This window comes from Salvelinus alpinus, chromosome 10, assembly GCF_045679555.1.
Source record: "Salvelinus alpinus chromosome 10, SLU_Salpinus.1, whole genome shotgun sequence".
Classification (NCBI taxonomy): Eukaryota; Metazoa; Chordata; class Actinopteri; order Salmoniformes; family Salmonidae; genus Salvelinus; species Salvelinus alpinus.
Genome location: NC_092095.1, coordinates 35,068,153 through 35,092,117, shown reverse-complemented (window position 1 = coordinate 35,092,117; position 23,965 = coordinate 35,068,153). Strand labels below are relative to the sequence as shown.

The window sequence follows — 23,965 nt, the reverse complement described above, 5'->3', positions numbered from 1 at the left end:
GGTCCCAGCTTTGATGCACCTGTACTGACCTCGCCTTCTGGATGGTAGAGGTGTGAACAGGCAGTGGCTCGGGTTGTTGTTGTACTTGATGATCTTTTTGGCCTTCCTGTGACATCGGGTGCTGTAGGTGTCCTGGAGGGCAGGTAGTTCACCCCCGGGGAAGCGTTGTGCAGACTGCACTACCCTCTGGAGAGCCTTGCGGTTGAGGGCGGTGCAGTTGCCGTACCAGGCTGTTGCGCCTTCTTCACCACGCTGTCTGTGTGGGTGGACCATTTCAGTTTGTCAGTGATGTGTACGCCGAGAAACTTTACAACTTTCCACCCTCTCCATTACTGTCCCGTCGATATGGATAGGGGGGGTGCTCCCTCTGCTGTTTCCTGAAGTCCACGATCGTCTCCTTTGTTTTGTTGACGTTGAGTGAGAGGTTATTTTCCTGACACCACACTCCGAGGGCCCTCACCTCCTCCCTTTAGGCCGTCTCGTCGTTGTTGGTAATCAAGCCTAGCACTCTAGTGTCGTGTACAAACTTGATGATTGAGTTGGAGGCGTGCATGGCCACGCAGTCATATGAACAGGGTGAACAGGGAGTACAGGAGAGGGCTGAGAACTCACCCTTGTGGGGCCCCAGTGTTGAGGATCAGCGGGGTGGAGATGTTGTTTTCTACCTTCACCACCTGGGGGCGGCCCGTCAGAAAGTCCAGGATCCAGTTGCACAGGATGAGTTTGGAGGGTACTATGGTGTTAAATGCTGAGCTGTAGTCGATGAACAGCATTCCTACATAGGTATTCCTCTTGTCCAGATGGGATAGGGCAGTGTGCAGTGTGATAGCGATTGCATCGTCTGTGGACCTATTGGGGCGGTAAGCAAATTGGAGTGGGTCTAGGGTATCAGGTAGGGTGGAGGTGATATGATCCTTGACTATTCTCTCAAAGCACTACATGACAGAAGTGAGTGCTACGGGGCGGTAATCATATAGTTCAGTTATCTTTGCCTTCTTGGGTACAGGAACAATGGTGGCCCGCTTGAAGCATGTGGGGACAGCAGACTGGGATAAGGATTGATTGAATATGTCCGTAAACACACCAGCCAGCTGGTCTGCGCGTGCTTTGATGGCTAGGGATGCCGTCTGGGCCGGCAGTCTTGCGGGGGTTAACACGTTTAAATGTTTTACTCACGTTGGCCACAGAGAAGGAGAGCCCACAGGCTTTGGTAGCGGGCCGTGTCAGTGGCACTGTATTGTCCTCAAAGCAAGAAAATAAGTTGTTTAATTTGTCTGGAAGCAAGACGTTGATGTCCGCGATGGGGCTTTCTTTTTGTAATCCGTGATTGTCTGTAGACCCTGCCACATACGTCTCGTATTTATAGGTGCTTTTCACTGAGCTGACAGGACCAGCATGGAAAATATCAGATAGATCAGCAATCCGCTTCCTCTCAATGTAAAACTGTCTCTGAGGCTGTCTACACTTGACACTTACATGTGACTTCTGCTATCAGAATACGAAGACCACATTGAGGAATGTATTTGCTGGCTTCATAAATGCTAGCCAGCTAGCTTATTTAGAAAATAATTCTAATTGTTTGGCTAAATTTATGCAATCCCTTTAGCTTTGCTAGCAAGCTGGCTAGTTACAGAAGTTAGCTGGCTAGTTAGCTACAGTAGTTGGTACTGCCATCAAGTTGTTGTTGTTGTGTTATAATCAGATTTAGCCTGTTCCACCATTTACAGAATGCATGCTGGCATTGCAATATAGCGCGGGAAAAGGGAATCCGGACACGGTATATGTAAGTGTAGACACATGATGTGATCAGAACTCCATGATCAGAATACAAAAGCTGCTTGAACTGTCAAGTCTAGACACGGCCAAATGGCACCCTATTCCCTATATAGTGCACTACTTTTCATCAAATCCTTTTTGCAAAAGTGGTGCAATATGTAGGGAATAGGGTGTCATTTGGGACACACACGTAGCCTACTGCCCATCTTATTCAGAGAATGGCTGAGCCCTGGCGGGTTGGCAGAGCACATTTTACAGGCAGCTGATGGGTATGAGGAAGGCAACGAGTTCTAGCGAAGGACACGGCAGGAATCAGATGGTCTGAAATCATACGACTCCCGAGAATACAAAGAACCTTTATGTGCTAAGGGAGGGAGTCTATTGCAACAGGCAAGGGAGTGAAACACGGCCCATATGGATCACATGTGGGCGAGCACACGAGCGTGCACGTGTCCATCAGAGGGAGGTCTCCAACAGAATTCTCATCCAAAGGGTATATAGTAAAACATCCACATATGTACCTTCGGATTGGGTTTCGAAATGACCACATCTGATATTCCAGCTCGTACGTTGAACACTTCCAACACAGAAGAAGGGATATTGTTTCTCCCATATCGACAGGGGAGTACATGTCTGTAGACTGTTGTGGTCATAGTTATGCACTGTGGACTTTGCTGTTGTAGCACATTCCTCTGGATACGTCCCAAATGGCACCATATTCCCTATGTAGTTCACTACTTTTCATCAAATCAAGCCCTATGGGCCCTGGTCAAACAGTGCACGGTATAGAGAGCATGGTGCCATTTGGGACCAGATTAACATTGAGTAAGTGGAGACAACCACGCAAAGGACCTTACCCTTAACAAGTCCCACGGTGTCACCCTGCAGAAATGTTGCATGTCATCTTTTGACCAAGACTATCATTTACTTAAAACTGGCAAATGGGAGAGAGGAAATTCTTTAGATTCCATATCAACACATTTCCCTTTTGTTACCTCTCGAGACTTTCTCAGAGTACACGGTCATTTTCCATCTGGCTGTTCACACTAGGTGCTTTGAGAGAGTGTATAATGTAGGGTTTTAGGGCAGGTTATATTTTTTGGAATTTGAGTAGCGGAAACTGATTGTTTGGGTGGTTTAGGTGATAGGTACCAATGTACATTATATACTATGGGGATTCGGAAACCCGTCTGTGTATTTCGCCACCTCTTTCTGGGTATTTAAAAAAAAAATCTGTCTATTTGTTCAGAGTAAGAGTAGAGAGACAGGTTGGTTGAGTGTATGGAATTTAAGAAGCGAAAACTGACTGGTTAAGGGGTTGCGGCATGCCATGTTTATACTAGGCTATAGGGATTCTGGTTCAATGGTTTGATGGCTGTCTGGGGGTAAGTGGGTGGGAGTTCCACTTCTCTCCATATGTTTGACATTATGTTTCGTCTGACTCAACTATGTTTGGTCATGTACTGACCCCTCCACTTTCAATTACATGGCCCACAAACTGTGCATTGATGTCTTCACGTTTGCTGTAAAGATATTGAACCTGAGGAGGACATACAAAATGTTGGATGACGAACACGTAATCGGTTCCTGTTCGACACACAGAGAGTCCCAACATGTCTGGCAAAGTGGCTGTTCCACTGGATATCATAAGGTGAATGCACCAATTTGTAAGTCGCTCTGGATAAGAGCGTCTGCTAAATGACTTAAATGTAAATGTAAATATGTTTGCACTCATGTACAGTACAGCAAACATATCTTTTCAAGTCAATAGTACAGTCACACATTTTGACAAATATAAATATGGAGATTTATGTGATGGTTATTTTTGATTTCCATAACCCTTATGATAGAGCAGGTCAGCTTTTGTTATGTTATGCATATGTTACTCACAAAACAACTTGCATGGCAGCTGATGACTTAATAAGCCGCTGAGCAAAGATAAGTTGAGGGCCTTGTGTGATGAATATAAACGATCCATATTCCACAAGTAGGTTATGACACATGGCTGGTTGCTTCTAAATGGCACCCTATTCCCTTTAGAGTGCAGTACTTTGGACACAAGCCTGTCTCTGTGAGTGCTCCCTATGAGGTCAGATCAGGAGAAACGGCGTAGTAGGAGTTCAGCTCATATGAAACATACTATACTGACAACAAAGACCAGACAGTGTGGTGTACGGGCGCGTGCGTGCGTGTGTGTGTGTGTGAGAGTGGTTCAGACACCTGTTGGTCTGGGGCCCACTCTCTAACTGAGCGATATCAGAGGAGGCAACTTGCACACATGTTTACTCTCTCCCTCTAACATACACATGCACACACACCAAACCTTACACAACCTCAGGCAGGCAGTCAGTCAGTGAGTAGTTGGCCTGAGGCAGAGAAGCGGTGCTTGCTGTTCGTCCTGTGTCCTGGAATGTTGTTTGTTTTCTAAATCCCTACGGGTCACCTTTCTGGCTCTGGGTGGATCTCAAGCCCCTTTTTCATGTGAGCCTTGTCTGGAAGTCGACAGTTTGGAACTATTTGGAAGTCAACAGTAGCCCGTGTTGTTCCTCTATTTCTCCTAACCCGTTTTCCTCACACCCAGTTTGTTACTCCTGAGTTAAAATGGAAGAAGGGAGAGGAGGAATTGAAGAGATAGGAGAGGAGGATGTATTCTATTCTATTCTAGAATGTTCAAGTCTTGTGGAAGGTAAGGAACCTGAAACTGAAAGAGAATCTGCAGGGAATTGGCTGATTTGAACGTTTCTGTAGCATTCTGTGTAGATACAGTAGCTTTGAAATTGTTTGAGGGTTAAAAATAGGCACGTAAGTACGTCAGCCGTGCTGCAACACTCAACTGCAGGAGGTGTTAGGCTGGTGGGATATCTTTCATTAGCTGTCCTGTGGCAGTGCGTTGCTGCTATGTTCCTAGCTACATTACACCCATTCACAGTGGTTAACTGGTCTTGAATCAAAGTGTATTGGTCACGTACACAGATTTGAAGGTGTTATAGCAGGTGCAGCGTTTTTTTTTTTTTTTGAAAATGCAATATAAATACACAAATAATCTAAAAATCTAAACAAGAAATCAAGAAAGATTAGAGTGAGCATGTGTGAGAATCCAGATTATAAATACAGTATGTATACAAGTATGTGGATACCCCTTCAAATTACTTCAGCCACACCCGTTGCTGACAGGGTTATAGAATGAGCACACAGCCATGCAATCTCCATGGACAAACATTGGCTGTAGAACGGCCTTACTGAAGAGCTCATTGACTTTCAACGTGGCACCATCATAGGATGCCACCTTTCCAACAAGTCAGTTCGTCAAATTTCTGTCCTGCTAGAGTTGCCCCTGGAGCAGTGGAAAAGCGTTCTCTGGAGTGATGAATCACGCTCCACTATCTGGCAGTCCGACAGAAAAAATCTGGGTTTGGGGGATTCCAGGAGATCACTACCTGCCCCAATGCATAGTGCCAACTGTAAAGTTTGGTGGAGGAGGAATAATAGTCTGGGGCTGTTTTTCATGGTTCGGGCTAGGCCCATTAGTTCCAGTGAAACATGTGTCCACATAGTTTTGGTCATGTAGTGTATATTAGAGTGAGCATTTGTGAGAATCCAGAATATAAATATGTGGTCTGTATACACATTATTTCATTTGGAAAAGAAAATGGTATGTTCAGTAGCAGGTATATTGAGCTACGTTGAGAATACAGTACATACATACACAGTGAGTAAACAACAATATATAAACAGAATATGAGGTGACCAGCATTCAATGACTCTAAATACATGGGGCATTAGTCTCAAGGTGCATTAGTCACTGGCTAGTGATGGCTGTTCAACAGTCTGATGGCCTAGAGATAGAAGCTGTTTTTCAGTCTTGGTCTAGACAGAGTTTACTGTTAGTTGTGTAGGTGGAAATCTCCATGTGAATACGTTTCCTATTCATGTTGTCAGTTCACTATCTTTATCTGTTCACACTGGGTGACAGTGGTTTACAGACCAAAACACCATGTGATTGGGAACACTTCTGTGTGGGTGCAAAGCGGAGTGAACGTCACGTTGGAGTCACACCTATGTACTTTTATTTGGAGAGTTAGGACACATAAGACAGCAAGAATGGTTGTTGAACGCTTTTCACAAGACTGCCAGAGCTTGGAGATTGAAGACATTGTTGAGAGAGCTGGTATGAGTAAACCTTTCTCGTGCATTCCCAACATTTCAAAACGTGTTGTCTTTTCAACGCCTACGTGATATGGCCCCATTGTAAAGCCTGAAGTATCTCCCGTCTCAAGTCTCTATGAACAGATGTACAGAAAATAATGGTTTTGCTTGTATTCACATTAAGCCGATCAAGCACCACTTTACAATGCTGTCTAAGAATTTCCTCATTGAAAATGAAGGTCAACTTTTCCACTTAAAGGGGCAACCTGGGATTCAACAATGCCTTGACACTTTATTTCGTTGATGTACCAATCCCAGGTTTCTCCTTTTAAACTGAAGCAGTGAAAACCATCTGTTGAAATGCCCACTTTATAATCTCCTCTGCTGTGCTTTGACCTAGAGAGAGACAAATCCTGAAATAACATCCCTAGCCATAGACAGACCCTTATTTTTCACCATTAGCCTTTGAAAGGTACACATTATGACTGTACCTGCCGTCTAGAGAAACAAGCCAACAGATCAGACCTGCTTTATTACTCTCTCCCTGTGTTTTCACACTCCACCGCTCCTCTCTTCCTCTCCTCCTCCTCACCTGTGCTTCATGCCCCAGCCCTACGCAGAACCAACAGCCTGGAAGAATTGCAGCTCGGGGTAAAAGAGTATGTGTCAGCACGCGGATCCATGGGATAGCTTTCAGTCTCACCGCAAGCCTCTGACTGTCAGAAGCGCACTGGATGCGTCCCAAATGGCATCCTATATAGTACACTATAAAAAGTAGTGAAGTAGTATTCAAAAGTAGTGCACTAGAAAGGGTATATATATATATATATATATATATATATGGTACCATTTGGGACGCAACCCACTGCCCAGCCTGAGCCAAAATGTTTCCCCCATTGATTTGTAGTGTTTAGGCTCAGTCCCAGGTGATTGATTTATGACAAGATGAAAGACTGTTGAACGGAAGGAAATGCTTCTCATTCTCCCTTTAGTATCTTAAGATTGAAGATCATGTCGATATACTGTAATGGGTAGGTAAAAGTATAAATGAATTTGTTATAATGGAGTTGAATGGAGTTTCAATATTTGTTTTTCATTAGACATACAGTTTCTGTTTTTGCTGTAATTTCATGTTGTATCAAAGTTGACAGTCGAGACAATGATGTTATTCCAAGTCAAGATGGCTGCCGTGAATAAGTTATTAAAACATCCTAAAGGATGTTAATGGAAGCAATGCCATTTCCTCCTGAAAACACTGACTTTGACGTTACGAATGGCTTCAGTCAGCGACTTCTGTTCACTGTGAGGATGCCATTTCCCAACCGTCTGTATATATAAACAGATTCTCTGGATAACGTTCCCTGTCTCCCAGACATATTTTGAACGTTTGCCCAGGCTTTTGAAAGTGAGGAGAGTTTAAAGTGAACAGCTGCTTCAGTTTAATGTTTTCATCACTGATGTTATTTTTGTCATATTCAATCTGAAGTTCAGATCACTGAGATAAACAATGTGTGATTAGGTGGGCTCTGCATCCTAAATGCCATCCTATTCCCTTTATAGTGCACTACTTTTGACCAGGGTAGTGCACTATCTAGGGAATAGGGTGCTATTTGGGACTAGTCTGCAGTACTGAATTGTTATAAGGATGCTTCCTATCCTGGAAAATCAATATCCCACTTTATGATTTGATGATGCTTCATGCAAAGGTGTTTTCCTTTGGCTAAATGTATAGAACATTCTCTCAGATAAATGATTAGGTAACATCACAATGCCTCTCATGGTTTTCCTGGATGCCTACCAAGCTACTATTTTTTGGGAACTATCATTCAGGAGAGAACTGATGCTCTTTTCAGTTGGAGAATCGGAAATAGAACTGAGTATACCAAACGAGATCACTGCTCTCCCTTGTTTACGTCAATGCATGTCCGTTCAGGTTCATTTTGAAAGTATCGCCCGAGGGTTTACTTTAGGGGTACTTTTCCTTACAGTAAAAATACCAGAATCAGTCAAATAACCTGCACAATAGATAAATGACATCGGAGAATACCCTGTGATGTCATGGGGCAGAGTTTAAACTCGAATAGAGCACATCATCCAGTCCATGGTTTAGATACAGTAGGTGTGTAGGTTTTACCAAAGGCAGTAGGTTTATCGATTTAGCTCCAGTATCTCTGGCAAACCTGGGTTCAAATACGACTTCAAATATTTTAAATACTTTTAGCGTTTACTTTAGCCTGCCTGGAGTGCCAAATGGGTGGGGTTTGCCATTTTGAAACTATTCTATTGGTTCCATTGCCCCAGGCAAGCTCAATCAAGCCCAGATAAAGCATTTTACATGGTTTCAAATAGTATTTGAACCCAGGTCTGATCTGTAGATGCATTGTTTTATGTCTAGACTGCCATTTCATAATAGCCATAATGTCTCAATGGCTACAGTGGGATCATTCAGTAGTCTCCTGATAAAGTTTTTTACAGGTTGTGTGTATCTGCACCCATTCCCTTTTCCCTGGTCTCTTTCCCTTTTGGTTTGGAAAATGTCATTATGATTATGTAGTAATTAAGTTAGAGCACGGAGCCTGGATCTTTCCCAGTCTGGCTGGTCCACTGGTGTTTGTGGTTAGGTCTCTGACTCAGACTATAGTTTTATAGTCATGTGTTTGACTGTGCACCTAAGGACACACACACTGTGTTTTTCCTGTGTAGTAAATTCTTGGGCGGGCCATACATGTAAAAACGCCCACTACCCCGCCCACCACCACACCCTCCACCTAAAGCCCCATTTTGTGCAAGGAAAAACCCTGCACACACACCAATGGAATAGTGATCCTGTACCTGTATATTCACCCACACCCTTTCCCTCTCTCTCCAGAGCAAACCAAAAGCAACCTGAAGGTGACCTCCCCTGAGGACTCTGAGCAGCTGAGCAGCAGGCAGGGTCCCCCGAATGGGACCCCCACCCGGGCCCAGGACCCCAAAGGCAACGGCAGCCGCACCGTCCCCCGCAGGCACACGTTAGGGGGGGCGCGCAGCTCACAAGAGATCCTGGCCATGCAGCCCTCAGACATGGACAAAAAGAGGGAAGCCTTCCTGGAGCACCTGAAGCAGAAGTACCCTCACCATGCCTCGGCCATCATGGGCCACCAGGAGAGGCTCAGGGAACAGGTTAGTGACGAACAGGTTAGTGACGGTGGACAACTTCATTACATATTTTTTACTTACATGGTCTACTGGTTTGGGCTGGTCTAGTGGTTTGAATCCGACCTACTGCTATTCTAGCACACCCTCCCCTCCTACCTTTCCTGTCAGTCTTTCACTGTCCTTTCACCTTGGATGTATTGTGTCATTTTTCTTATCCTTGAGACAGTGGACAACATGGCCTCTTCAAGCATCATGTCACAATATCATCATACTGTACAGTACCAGTCAAATGTTTGGACACACCTACTCATTCAAGGGTTTTTCTTTTACTATGTCCTACATTGTTGAGTAATCGTGAAGACATCAAAACTATGAAATAACACATATGGAATCATGTAGTAACCAAAAAATGGTTAAACAAATCCAAATATATTTTAGATTCTTCAAAGTAGCCACCCTTTGCCTTGTTGACAGCTTTGCACACTCTGGGCATTCTCTCAACTAGCTTCACCTGGAATGCTTTTCCAACGGTCTTGAAGGAGTTCCCATATTTACTGAGCACTTGTTGGCTGCTTTTCCTTCACTCTGCGGTCCAACTCATCGCAACCTATCTCAATTCGGTTGAGGTTGGGTGATTGTGGAGGCCAGGTAATCTGATGCGGCACTCCATCACTCTTCTTCTTGGTCAAATAGCCCTTACACAGCCTGGAGGTGTATTGGGTCATTGTCCTGTTGAAAAACAAATGATAGTCCCACTAAGCACAAACCAGATGGGATGGTGTATCACTGCAGAATGTTGTGGTAGCCATGCTGGTTAAGTGTGCCTTGAATTCTAAATAAATCATTGCCATTGTCACCAACAAATCACCATCACACCTCCTCCATGCTTTACGGTGGAACCACACATGCAGAGATCATCCGTTCACCAACTGCGTCTCACAATGACACACAGTGGTTGGAACCAAAAATCTCTAATTTGGACTCATCAGACCAAAGGACAGATTTCCACCGGTCTAATGTTCATTGCTCGTGTTTCTTGGCCCAAGCAAGTCTCTTCTTATTATTGGTGTCTTTTAGTAGTGGTTTCTTTGCAGCAATTTGACCATGAAGGCCTGATTCACGCAGTCTCCTCTGAACAGTTGATGTTGAGGTGTGTCTGTTACTTAAACGTATCCTCTGCAGCAGAGGTAATTCTGCGTCTTCCTTTCCTGTGGCGGTCCTCATGAAAGCCAGTTTCATCAAATCAAATTGAAAACAAATCAAATTGTATTTGTCACATGCGCCGAATCATTGCGCTTAATAGTTTTTGCGACTTCACTTGAAGAAACAAAGTTCTTTAAATGTTCCGGATTGACTGACCTTGATTTCTTAAAGTAATGATGGACTGTCATTTCTCTTTGCTTATTTGAGCTGTTCTTGCCATAATATAGATTTGGTATTTTACCAAATAAGGCTATATTCTGTATGCCACCCCTAGCTTGTCACAACACAACTGAGTGTATCAAACGCATTAAGAAGGAAAGAAATTCCACAAATGAACTTTTAAGAAGGCACACCTGTTAATTGAAATGCATTCCAGGTGACTACCCCATGAAGCTGGTTGAGAGAATGCCAAGAGTGTGCAAAGCTGTCATCAAGGCAAAGGGTGGCTACTTTGAAGAATCTCAAATATAAAATCTGTTTTGATTTGTTTAATACTTTTTTGGTTACTACATGATTCCATTCTACAATGTAGAAAATAGTACAAATAAAGATAAACCATTGAATGTGTAGGTGTGCCCAAACTTTTGACTGGTACTGCATATCTTCAGTCATCATCACAACATTCTTTTAAGTTTATAACTTCCTTGGTCTATGGGAGCTTGAATCACTCTACAACAATGTGAGATATTTCTCTGTGGGCTTTATTCACTCAACATACTGCTCTACTTTTGTCAAGGAATTTTGTAAAAATGTGACAGAAGGTTTCCAGGGGTGGTACTGGCTTTTATAATCTGCCTCGTGAACCAGGTTTCCAGCCAACCTTTTAATGCGAGTAAAGTACATGTTGAATAAAAAATGTCAAGACAGGCCTGATGGACACAGCAAATTTGTCGGTAAGCTTTCCAAATGTCAACACAACAAAATTTGGTAGGTAGAATCTTTTTGTGTCTGCAAAATGTATTATGCGAGAAATGGCGGTGGAAATGCATCTATGCTGAAATAGTGATATAATAACCATCATATCGAAGTAAACTTGGAGTCACACAATGATGTGTGATTCTCCAACTACAACTCAGGAAAACATACAGTTTAATAGGCTACAGATCAAAAAAGTTATGAATGATGAACTTCACAGGGCGGTGAAAGTGCACAGTGATGGCCTTGATGCTCCTTTCCAATAAATGTTGAGGGTCTTATTCTGGTGACATGATGGTCGATGCTTGGCCGCCATTTGACAAATAAAAATAATATTGCTCTTATCCATAATAATGATCTCATCATGTAGGTAGCCTACACGCACTGTATCTGCGAGCTGTTGGCTAGAGGCAAGTGCCAAGACCAGAGTAAGCACATTTGCTATTTAACGCCACAGTTTTTGTAACAAAACTATTGGTAGAGTTGAGAATGCGATGGAAACACATTGAACTTTAGATTGTTATTCGTTACTTTTTCGCTTAAGTTTTCATGTAACTTTTATGTGAACCATGTTATCACACACTGCTTTTTATCCGCAACAAGTCAGTTTGGTGGAACATACCACTGGTGAGAAAATTTGCATATTTTCTTTATGAATATTTGAGAATATTTGCATGAAAATCTTGCACCAATTGGATGGAAACCTAGCTAGTGGCTTACACCTGTAACTCTAATCTGATACAATATTTCACCTCAAGGGAATCATTTATAATCAAGTAGATGGCTGCACCACCAGTGACATTGCTGAAGAACCAGCTTTCGTTATAGTAGGGCAAGGGTAGCCTATAAGGGTTTGTTCTTTAATCAGACTAAATGGAAAACAAGCAATTGTTATAGGAAAATAACTTAAATACGTGTCACTGGATCATCTCATCTCTTGTTCTATGATGGGCATATAGCCTACATGATGTTTTTTTTACTCACATCCAAAATAATAACAGGAGCTGGCTAATAATGTACAATAGCCTACATACATTGATAAAAATGGAATGTCCGCTCACTGTGTTGCTGCTCCCAAATTTGATCTTTTAATAATGATTAAGTTTATTTAAATTTTATTGCAGGATTTAAAAAAACAGCCTTCCTTGAGAGGAGGGAAGGGTATGCTTGATTTTTAATCAAAAGAAACGAAATGTGGAAAAAAATATACGTTTTTTTATGTTTCTAAATACGAGGTTCACAGGCATAAAAATCACATAATTAGAGCCCCCTGGAGTGTTAAGTAATTTGGTATTTTTCTTATTTGGTTCAGGTGACAGTCCAATTGCAAAACTATTTCTCCCTGTTTTGCCATAGGTTAAAATCCATTCCATAAATCAAGTTGTCACATTTTTCTCTCCTTAGACTGCTCCGAGATTATATGTTTTTGTTATTTTGTCTGGTGCAGAAAAGGTAAACATTCGGCTCCTTTTCATTTGAGGTGAATTAGATCTGGACACACAGGGCCGGTTTCCCGGACACAGATTAAAGCTAGTCTTGGACTAAGAACCATTGTCAATGGAAAATCTCAATTTAAATAGCTTTTTAGTACAGGACTAAGATGTTCACATTCATTATTTCACAATCTAGCCACCACTAGCTGCTTATCACATTGGCCATTCCTTAATAATAATGACCAATAAATAACCATTGATTCATCATAAGAATCCTTTCTTTACACACACAGTAAGAGCAGTGTGATTTAAGTATAGAGTAAAGATTGTTAAAGTGAGCCTGCATCCCAAATGACACCCTATTCCCTATATATAGTTCACTACTTTTGACCAGAGCCGGCTCTTTTGACCAGAGCCGGCCCTGGTCAAAAGTAGTGCACTACAAAAGGAATAGGGTACCATTTGGGACACCGCCTGAGAGTCCTTACACAATGAAGAATGTTGGTTGCTGTGTTACCCTTAGGGCAACCAGGGCAAGGAGGAGAAGGTATGGGGGAAGGAGCAGTAGAATCTCAGTAGACCTTTGGTTCACCTGGCCTCTGTTTGTGTTTGCGTTGGTTCAGAGGAGACAAAAGGGAGTGGTCACCTGGTTTCGTAGCCAAAACAATAGAGCTGGGCACAAAGACATTAGGGTATAGTGGCTGTGTGTGTGTGTGTGGGGGGGGAGGGGGTCAGAGAGAGAAAGAGAGAAAACTAATAGCTTAATACCTATTTCTGCAACATAGTTGCCTATAGGCTATGTATGTATATATTGCCTGTATTTGAACTTAAAATAGGAAAGCAAAAATGTGTTGTCTGAGATATTGGTAGTCACACAGGTAAGTTCCGTTTTGAAATGGGTGGAGTTTAAGTTGCTATGGAGACTCGTGATGTCACTGCTTGAGGGGCTCCGTTTTCATTTAGGTGTCTTTTGGAGTGGAAGGGTGAATGCCAGAACTCACGCAAGAAAAAATAGTATTGTCCGAAGGCATGGCTCTTTCCCACTTATCTGAATTCTGCATGGAAATACAAATAATCACATTCTGACAAAGGCACGAGTAAACTTTCTCCGCAGTTTGATCAAAGGTAGGCTATTGTACAGTAGGTTATTCATTCTCTTTCATATGTTTTGTATGCATTTTCGAGTTCTTAGATCAGTTCGAACATGCATGTTATTCTTATTGAAACTTCCATTGTATGCGATTGCGATAGAATAGATGCATGAGCTCATTTTGCAATAGTTAGTTACATGATGATGTTATTTGATTTGAACCGCTGTGCATACGTGAATCAGGACAAGCAATGGAGGGCTATCAGGTGCTCCAACGGGGGCGGCATCGGGTGCTGAAAAAGTTGGCGCTTCAGTTGAGTAACAAAGCAATAACATGCTACGGTAGTCATGTTGTCCTGCACTGGTGTTTCCCAACACCTTCATAATAACATCAAGAGAAGTTAGAGGGTCATAATTCGGGCTGATATTGAACTGGTATCAGTAAAGGCGCGCGAGTTGTATCGAGGTAAAATAAGTTTTATATTGGATATTCGGTTTTCTCCGTCAATAGCTATTGAACCAATGACGTATATAAACCCCGGATTGCTGATGCTATGTATTGGCCATTGAGAGGCTTTCAAGCCACCTGTTGGCCATATTGGCTCTCCCTAGTTTGAGCAATCCTCCATTAGAATGAAGGGAATTTGTTGATGTAGTGAGGACAGCAACATTATTACTCAAAAAAATAAAATACTTGAAAGAAAATGTTATATATTTTTAATGTTATTTTCTTTATGTTTAGCTCACGTTATATCATTTTAAAGTATGCATTAAGGTGTCTGTAATAGAATAAATGTATCAGACGCTAAACTAAATGATTTTCTATAACTTCCTAAATATTTTTTACAACTGAGGAGTGCCAAGATTGATGCGTGGTGGTTCCAATACAGTGCCCCCTGTCAGTCATCCATTGAACCAAGCATGCCATGACTACGAGCATGTTCAATTCTAAATCAGAAGAGGATGGCGAACAATCCACACGATTTTTTTCAATTTGTATTTTTTATTTGTTTTTATTCAGATTTCAATCTAAATTAGCTCTTAAACAAAGCATGCCAAGACTATAAAACAATGATATATTCCGAATCAGGTAAGGATGGAGAACAATCCACACTTTTTTTTTTGTTGAATTAAAATAAACGATTTGGATCTCAATCTTCAATAGCTCTTTAACAAAGCGTGCCATGACTATGAAAAGTATATATGAATCAGGTTAAGATGGAGATCAATCCACACTATGGCCGTAGCTATGCATAAAAAAACAATTTTTTTTAGGAACTCTGTCGGGGTCTCAATTTACTGTTGAGAGTGAGAATTGTAGAATTTGCAAGGTGCAATTTCGAAAATTGGTAGTGCATCAGCAGTTTTCTTATTATTATATGTCACTCACTGACAGTCACTCAATTTGCCCATGTCAGTTAATTAGTCTAGTTAGTCTAGCCAGCTATCAAAATATGTAGTAATCATGGCCGATTTACCGACCGGGCATGAACTGCACGTGCTCAGGGGCCCTGACCTCCAGAGGGGGCATAAGTAATGGCAAAATGTGTGGAATTTCAGGAAATTAGCTGTACAACTGCCCCCCCCCCCCCCCCACACACAAAAACAATCTGTAAAGCAAACGTATTTGTTTACATTTTGTTTATAAAATACTTTTTCTGCTAACCGATCCCTCTGTATAAATTTTAGTTTTTAATCCTGGTGCTGAGTTCATGTGAGTTAATGTGCAGCGGCTAATTGTAAAACTAATAGGCTATGTGTTTGTAGATGGACTGAGGTGAATGAAAACTACAGCAGCCAAGGTAATAATGGCTGGGGTCATTTTTGCTTGTTTTTGCTGTTCTCCAAATAGCATTAATCCCAGAGTTTAATCCCCGGATTTGGATTTCAATCTTCAATAGTCCTTAAACCAAGCTTGCCATCACTATGAGAATTATATATTCTGCATCAAGGTTGGATAGAGAACAGTCCACATCTATTATTCCACATTTTTTAAATATAATTTTCATAGTCACGGCACACTTGTTTAAGACCTATTGAAGATTGAACACCCCCCCCCCCCCAAAAAGGGGGAAAATTCCTAAATAGGAGATGTGTGTATTGTTCTCCATCCTTCCCTGATTCAGAATATAACATTTTCATAGTCATGGCACACTTTGTTTAAAAGCTATTGCTGAGAGAAGACCGAATATCCAATATTAAACTAACTTCACCTTGGTGCAAATTCTAGGATATTTCATAATCTCTCTATATTCTTCTTTTTAAACCTCTATTCTGAATTACACGTTTGAACAATGTGCATTTCAGTGGCTGTTTTGATTCAAATATTTCCTGACCTGTCGAATATCTAGGGCTATCTTTATCGCGTTTGCAACAGAACCTTGCTCATCTCCATGTGTAGCCTACATTTGTGGACTCTTGTTGAATTTGGATGTCACACCATTGCAATATTTATTCTGCAAAAAAAATCTTGAGGTTGTGCAACTGTCAAATTGATTCCGTAGGCTACAGCTTTGACATGTCAACAAATGTGTGTGGTGCGCTTGTTTCTACTTACTAGTATTTCAGTTTATACTGAATCACTGGTGTTACATGATCCAAAATGTAAACAGGACGGCGCAATATGGAAGACACTTTGCTTTGTCTCCCAGAGTTGTAGTGCATTACTTGTTACATTTGCAAGGAACTGTTGTGGGTCATTCCGGGGTCGTGGTTCATTTGTTCTTTACCGTATGGAGCTTTTGGAGCACAAAGTCTTGTTTAGCGTCGCTTGTCTCACAGAGTTTTCTCATGGATGGAGTTCAAAGTCAACATATGCTAATGAGCAAATGGGAAGATCTGATTTGAAGAGTGGTGTGAGTGGCTTGTTGTTATGGAAGATGAGGCAAGATGTTTTTTTGCCAGCAATTAGGCCTACTGTTAAAGGTTTGAAACAGGTGCTACTAAAGAAGACACTGAAGGATTGGCTTATTAGTCATGCACACAACTTTGTTATTTCAATTTTTTTTTACACTATAAGGTTCTATCTTTATTTTTGTCTAAATGTAGTTATTGACATAGCCTTGTTAGGTTCATTGATCTTTACCTATATACACCAATTCATGTTAAGTTCAAATGAATACAAGGTAAAAAATAGCTGACACATTTCAAACCAATGAGGGTTCGGCACTTTAAAGCCAATTGTCTCAGAATCATCTTTTTGCAGATAGAACCTTATCGTCCCAAGCTCTCAAGCCAAAATTGAGCTAACCACGGCCTAATATCACCTAAAATATAAACATACGTCAAGGAACTTTCCAATGAGGTTTGATTTTGTCAACAACGTGGACTGAACCCTCTCACCTGTCAACTATCACGTCAATAACTCTAGCCCAACGTTAATGTTGTTGTGATAAGCAGTGCAGACTAGAAGAAGCCCTAGGCACCAAGGCCATTCTCTCCCACGCTACTGTTTTCACACCGTCTTCCAGTCACTGGCCCTATCAAAACAGGAAGAACAACAACAGTGGCAGCAGTGCTAGATAGCAGCCACTTTGTAATCTCACTTTTGTAATCTCACTTTGAGTTGAGGTTTCACAGGGCTTTATTCAAGGTTAAACAGAGGTCGGGGAAGATGATATCTCTCTGTGCACAGTGGAAGTGGATGACTCCATACCGAATGACTCACGCTCTTTTACAATTTCTACCTCCCAAGTCTCTCTTTCTCTCACTCCCTGATCCCTCAACCCGTAACAAAACCAGAGACGTTTCATTTCCTCCTCTACTCATCATGCCTGTAAAGACCTGGATCACCCAAGGGAGATGAGATAGCTGCCCATGGCCCCGTCCTCTCTGCTGGGTATTGGATGAGCACGCACTGGAGCGCTTGATTGATCAAACCTCCTCTCCTCTCCCCTCCCACACACTCGCATGCACACACACACACATGGACACACACACACACCTTCCATGAGGGAGCTGAGCTGTGCCATGGCTTGCCTGGTTCTCAGTGTGAGGGATTACAGCCGCCATGTTAGGACAGCTATCTGCAGCTATGTGTACAGCCAGGCCACTTTACTCTACCTGATACATTGGATGGTTCAGGCAGTTGCAGGGTGAACACAGTTGCAGAGTGGACACAAAATTACTTGCAGACAGTTGCAGGGTAGACACAATTGCAGGGTGGACACAAAATTACTTTTAAGGGTCTATCAAAGTCCAAAACATGTATGCGTACGCACAGCAGTGTTCTAGAATATTGGACCGTTGGCTTTCGTACCTTTCGAATTCTCAGCGCAGCTCAAGCAATTTCTCCAACCTTCACCCCATTCAAGTGAATAGAAGACGCGGAAGACGTTGGCTGGGAATTTGGGGGAGGTGCGGACGGTGTTCTCAGAGCCTTGTAGCTATGTTACCATGGGCCGCCGGACTATCGCGTCTCCACGTCCGTCGACTCGGAATAACGCTTTAGGCGCAGTTGCGGGGGGACACATTACAGGGTGGACACAAAATGACTTGGACACAGTTGCATGGTGAACTAATTGGGAAGTAAGCCTCTCTATTCCTTACGGATTGTGTTTTTAGTGGCAAAATGAACACTGTGGACAGCCTCTTGGTAATCAACGTCTAGGCCTACTGGAGTAGCCAATGACATGTCATTACCATAATATAATACAAAAGTATTTGACAAAGGGAAATGCTGAAGAAAATACATATATTGAGAATTACACACCATAAAGCAGTTCATTGAGCTGTACATTTAAAAAAAAAAAAAAAAACAGTGAAGAGAAGACTGGAAAGTTAGAAGAGCGAGTCTGAAGGGCATGGGTTGGATTCAAACCCATGTCAACTCTGGTATACACTGGGTACCAAACATTAGGAACACCTTACTAATATTGAGTTGCACCCCCCTTCTGCCTTCAGAACAGCCTCAATTCGACGGGGCGTGGAAGATGGAAGATGGAAGATGTCGAAAGCGTTCCACGGGGATGCTGGCCCACACTGACTCCAATGCTTCCAACAGTTGTGTCGCTGGATGTCCTTTGGGTGGTGGACCATTCTTGAAACATGGGAAACTGTTGAGCGTGAAACACCCAGCTGAGTTGCAGTTATGACACAAACCGGTGTGCCTGGCACCTACTACTATACCCCGTTCAAAGGCACTTCAAAATGTTGCCTTGCCCACTCACCCCCTGAATGACACACCTAGAAAATCCATGTCTCAATTATCTCTTAAAAATCCTTCTTTAACCGGTCTCCTCCCCTTCATCTACACTGATTGAAGTGGATTTAACAAGTGACATCAATAAAGGATTATAGCTTTCACCTGGATTCACCTGGTCAGTGTATGTCATGGAAAGAGCAGGTGCTATTTGAGCAATATGGCACGAGGGGGTGTGGTATATGGCCAATATACCACGGCTAAGGGCTGTTCTCAAGCACGACACAACGTGGAGTTCCTGGATACAGCCCGTAGCCATGGTTTATCAGCTGTCACGTTCAGAATCACAATCCATAAAACTCATTGAGTGACTCATATCAGCAGATCAAGTACAGTTGAAGTCGGAAGTTTACATACACTTAGGGTGGAGTCTTTAAAACTCGTTTAACAACTACGCCACAAGTTTCTTGTTAACAAACAATAGTTCTGGCAAGTTGGTTAGGACATCTACTTTGTGCATGACACAAGTAATTTTTCAAACAATTGTTTACAGACAGATTATTTCACTTATAATTCACTGTATCACAATTTCAGTGGGTCAGAAGTTTACATACACTAAGTTGACTGTGCCTTTAAACAGCTTGGAAAATTCCAGAAAATGATGTCATAGCTTCTGATAGGCTAATTGGTATCATTTGAGTCAATTGGACCTGTGGATGTACTTCAAGGCCTACCTTCAAACTCAGTGCCTTTTTTTCTTGACATCATGGGAAAATCAAAAGAAATCAGCCAAGTATCTATATCCACAGTAAAACGAGTCCTTTATCAACATAACCTGAAAGGCCGCTCAGCAAGGAAGAAGCCACTGCTCCAAAACAGTCATAAACAAGCCAGACTACGGTTTGCAACTGCACATGGGGACAAAGATCGTACTTTTTTGAGAAATGTCCTCTGGTCTGATGAAACAAAAATAGCACTAATGGCCATAATGACCATCGTTATGTTTGGAGGAAAAGGGGGATGCTTGCAGGCCGAAGAACACCATGTTGTGGGGGTGCTTTGCTGCAGCAGGGACTGGGGCACTTCACAAAACAGATGGCATCATGAGGAGGAAAATTATGTGAATATATTGAAGCAACATCTCAAGACATCAGTCAGGAAGTTAAAGCTTGGTCGCAAATGGGCCTCCCAAATGGATAATGACCCCAAGCATACTTCCAAAGTTGTGGCAAAATGGCTTAAGGACAACAAAGTCAAGGTATCGGAGTGGCCATCACAAAGTCCTGACCTCAATCCTATAGAAAATTTGTGGGCAGAGCTGAAAAAGCGTGTGTTCCGAGCAAGGAGGCCTACAAACCTGACTCAGTTACACCAGCTCTGTCAGGAGGAATGGGCCAAAATTCACCCAACTTATTGTGAGAAGCTTGTGGAAGGCTACCTGAAACATTTGACCCAAGTTAAACAATTTAAAGGCAATGCTACCAAATACTAATTGAGTTTACGTAAACGTCTGACCCACTGGGAATGTGATGAAAGAAATATAAGCTGAAATAAATAATTATCTCTACTATTATTCTGACATTTCACATTCTTAAAATAAAGTGGTGATCCTAACTGACCTAAGACAGGGAAACTGAGTTTAAATGTATTTGGCTAAGGTGTATGTAAACTTCCGGCTTCAACTGTATATCTTCTCCCTTCCGTCTGAGAATTTATTCAATGTTTGCAACATTTGTCCGATCCCTTGCATACCTCTCTCCCCAGGACAGTGGCCCAGCTACACTGTTATTCCTTAACACCAAGGTCAGCTAGATAACAGTGGCACAGGGAGAAGCAACTCTCCCTCTCTGGCTGGAATTTGAGATCATCCACTGAAAGACGGAAAGAGCGAGAAATGCTGTCTCAGAACACATGCAGGAAAGAAGTTCCAGTGTGATTCATTTGATTTATTAATTCTTATTGTCAGAGTTGATAGTACTATATTACTATAGTTCTGTACTATATGTTAAATAACATGAGGTGGTGTAATGGTGTGGAATCTAGGCCACTTCAAGAAGTCTTACACGATTGCAAGTCTACTATGCCGTTCTGCTATGTGCATTGTGATACTGAAATTATTATTAGAAGACGTTAAGTAAACATCGATGAATATGTCGATGGACTGTTTAAAAGGAACCATATTGGATGTATATTTTGACTTCCTCCCTAGGTTTCAAAGCTTGTGTTTCAAATGAGACAAGGTAATACATTCCTCCAACCGAGATACTGAGGTATTTTCGTAAAGTGCCACTTTGTCATGGCTCTTATTCCTGTGTGTCTGGATTCACACAATCACATCAGTGTAGCAGGCATCCGTCCAGACATCTGTTTTTAATCAGCCCCTCTCAGCAGTTTTGACGGCTGTCGGAACAGGAGGCGGGAGCTGAGGCCATTTAATGGTCTCTGCTCAGCTCCGCCAGCCACTCCTCCACAAGTGCCACTTTCAGATCCGAAAGGCTCTTCTGACTGAAACAAATGATGTCCGAGGGGCTTGGGGGGTTAACGACAGGTATGAGTTGACCTGCCAGCCTAGGGGGTAGAGGGGTTAAAGTGGGGGGCTGGGGTTGGAGGTTGTTGGTGTGCGACCCCACGAATGAGGGGACAAGTGACCCATAGATTGGCGCCGGGGCTTAATCCTGAGGGACAGGGGGGACACGACGAGGGCTGGGGGTTAAGCCTCTTTGACAAAACCAGACCTGATCAGACCTGATAACACCCCCAGACAGACAACAACAGACATGCAAAGAAAATGCACCCGCCTCCCAAACGTTAAAAATCTTTTCACAAGACCTTCCCCTTGTACTGTAAAATAAATTGCACACCCTCCCTCCTCATACAATGAACTCATGTTTACGACCACAAATAACAATAACTGTAGCGACCCTCTGTTTATAAACGTGGATATCGACTTTGTCATTTCAGCATGCTTTTGTGGCTCAGTCACGCAGGGCTACGGGCCAGAAGGTTAAGTGTTTGCCGACCACCACAGATGAGCTAACTTTCCCTGCCTTGTTTATTACACTACGATCAGAGTCGGCTGCAGACTCCCTCCTCATACAATGAACTCATGTTTACGACCACAAATAACAATAACTGTAGCGACCCTCTGTTTATAAACGTGGATATCGACTTTGTCATTTCAGCATGCTTTTGTGGCTCAGTCACGCAGGGCTACGGGCCAGAAGGTTAAGTGTTTGCCGACCACCACAGATGAGCTAACTTTCCCTGCCTTGTTTATTACACTACGATCAGAGTCGGCTGCAGACAATGCTCAGGTAGATGTAAGAATTTATAATTCTATAAAATATACAGTATGCAATACATTTTTTATTTAACTAGGCAAGCAGTTAAGAAGAAATTCTTATTTACAATGACGGCCTATACCGGCCAAACCCGGACAACGCTGGGCCAATTGTGCGCCACCCTATGGGACTCCCAATCGCGGCCGGTTGTGATACAGCCTGCTTACACCAGGACATGAACACTGACGATCTTGCTGTGTATAAACTGTCGAGAGTAGACCCACAACTGATCCAAATGCAATGAAATATTCAAATCATAGGGCTTTTGCGCCGGTATTCAAATGTTTTTTCTTTTTCACTGCATTTTACAGCCTAGAGTAGAATTTTCTACTCACTTGAAGACAATAATGCAATTATTCATTGCATTGTGGTGTTGTAGGCTAGTCTACGTAGGGTCATTTGTATTGTCCCTAAACAAGATCAATAGGGGAACCTTTTGAGCTGCGTGTCTCATGTCTTCACTGTTCTTTGATGCGCAATGAGGGACCTGGCCTCTCTGCTTATATTGAAAATTTGTTTGTGTGTGATATGATGCTAGGTAGCCTATTGCAGATATGGAGAAACTATCCACCTTACACTATTGTCACTATGAATAGTGGATAGAGGGCACGATAGACAGTTAGACTGGTTAGTTAGGATGCGGAAAAGCGTAGTGCATAAGGGAAGTACCAAAGCACCTTGATATACAGTAGGGGAGGCGCATGCAAGCAGGAGATTTGGCTAGTATGGAAGAAATTATATAGTAAAACCTGCAGAAGAGCAAATGTAAACCAGAGAAAAATGCACTACCCTCCCCTGTGCCCAATAAAACAACACACAACTCTATCCAAATCAAAAAAAATTAAGTTAGACAACCCTCACCTAGTTTGAACAACCCCCACCACAGTGAATTTCAAACGGTCCCTAAATCAGACTGGTTCAGCTAATCTTCATGTGTAGCAGGATTCTACAGAATGAGACACAACAGCTCTGTTTGCAGTGGCGTACATTCTTCAAAATGCTGGGTTGTTTGGATGACCCAACTGCTGATTGTCTGCCCTCACTAGCATGAAAACTAAATACAGGCACAGTCTGTGTGTGGGAAAAGACTGAGACTCTCTCCAATACAACCCCACATTGCAGAGTTATGTGCATCCTTTCAAGCACACCCTTCTCATTAACCTGTGGTGAGTTATTCCCAATTTTTGATGAACAAATAAGGTTTTATATGTAAGATGGCTAAGTAAAGATGGCTAAGTAAAGAGCAAAATTATTGATTATTATTATTATTTGTGCCCTGGTCTTTGTCACTTCCCACGAGCCGGGTTGTGACAAACTCACACTCATTCTTATGTTTAATAAATGTATCGTATGGTGTGTGGCAGGCTTACAGTGATGGCAAAAAACATTATTTGAGAGTGCGCATACCCTGGTGCTAGGGGGGGTACGCAGCAGAATGTTTAAAGGGGTACGGGACTATATGTTTAAAGGGGTACGGGACTATAAAAAGTTTGGGAACCACTGCCATAGATGAATTGTGTAAACTTTTAATTATATTTGCTGACACCCTACAGTCAAATTTTGGCACCCTTAAAAATCCCGCCTCCTGAATCCAAGTGTTTGACATGGAAATGGGACCAATAACTTTATGATCAAACTTTATCAATGTAGAAGCAACAGTCCTTTTTCATACTTTAGTCATCATACTTTGATCTGGTTTCATCCAAATATCATCCAATTTCATGATTTTGACTGTTCATGACTGAAATCCGTGATGGGCAGAACAGCACCACTCACCACCCCA

General features: G+C 42.3%; 1 protein-coding gene across 11 annotated transcripts in view; it reads left to right on the top strand.

Moving 5' to 3' along the window:
- The window catches only part of LOC139531982 (sickle tail protein homolog), a 230,521-nt gene that overhangs the window by 139,666 nt on the left and 66,890 nt on the right, over window positions 1-23,965 (top strand). For 8 of the 11 annotated variants that reach the window (XM_071329057.1, XM_071329058.1, XM_071329054.1 and 5 more), the window contains exon 2: window positions 8,792-9,099. In XM_071329057.1, coding sequence (XP_071185158.1) covers window positions 8,792-9,099 — 308 coding nt within the window. Of the gene's footprint in view, window positions 1-4,136; window positions 4,463-8,791; window positions 9,100-13,570; window positions 13,737-23,965 lie in introns of those variants that run through there. The other 3 variants (XM_071329055.1, XM_071329052.1, XM_071329061.1) reach the window with 3 other exon arrangements.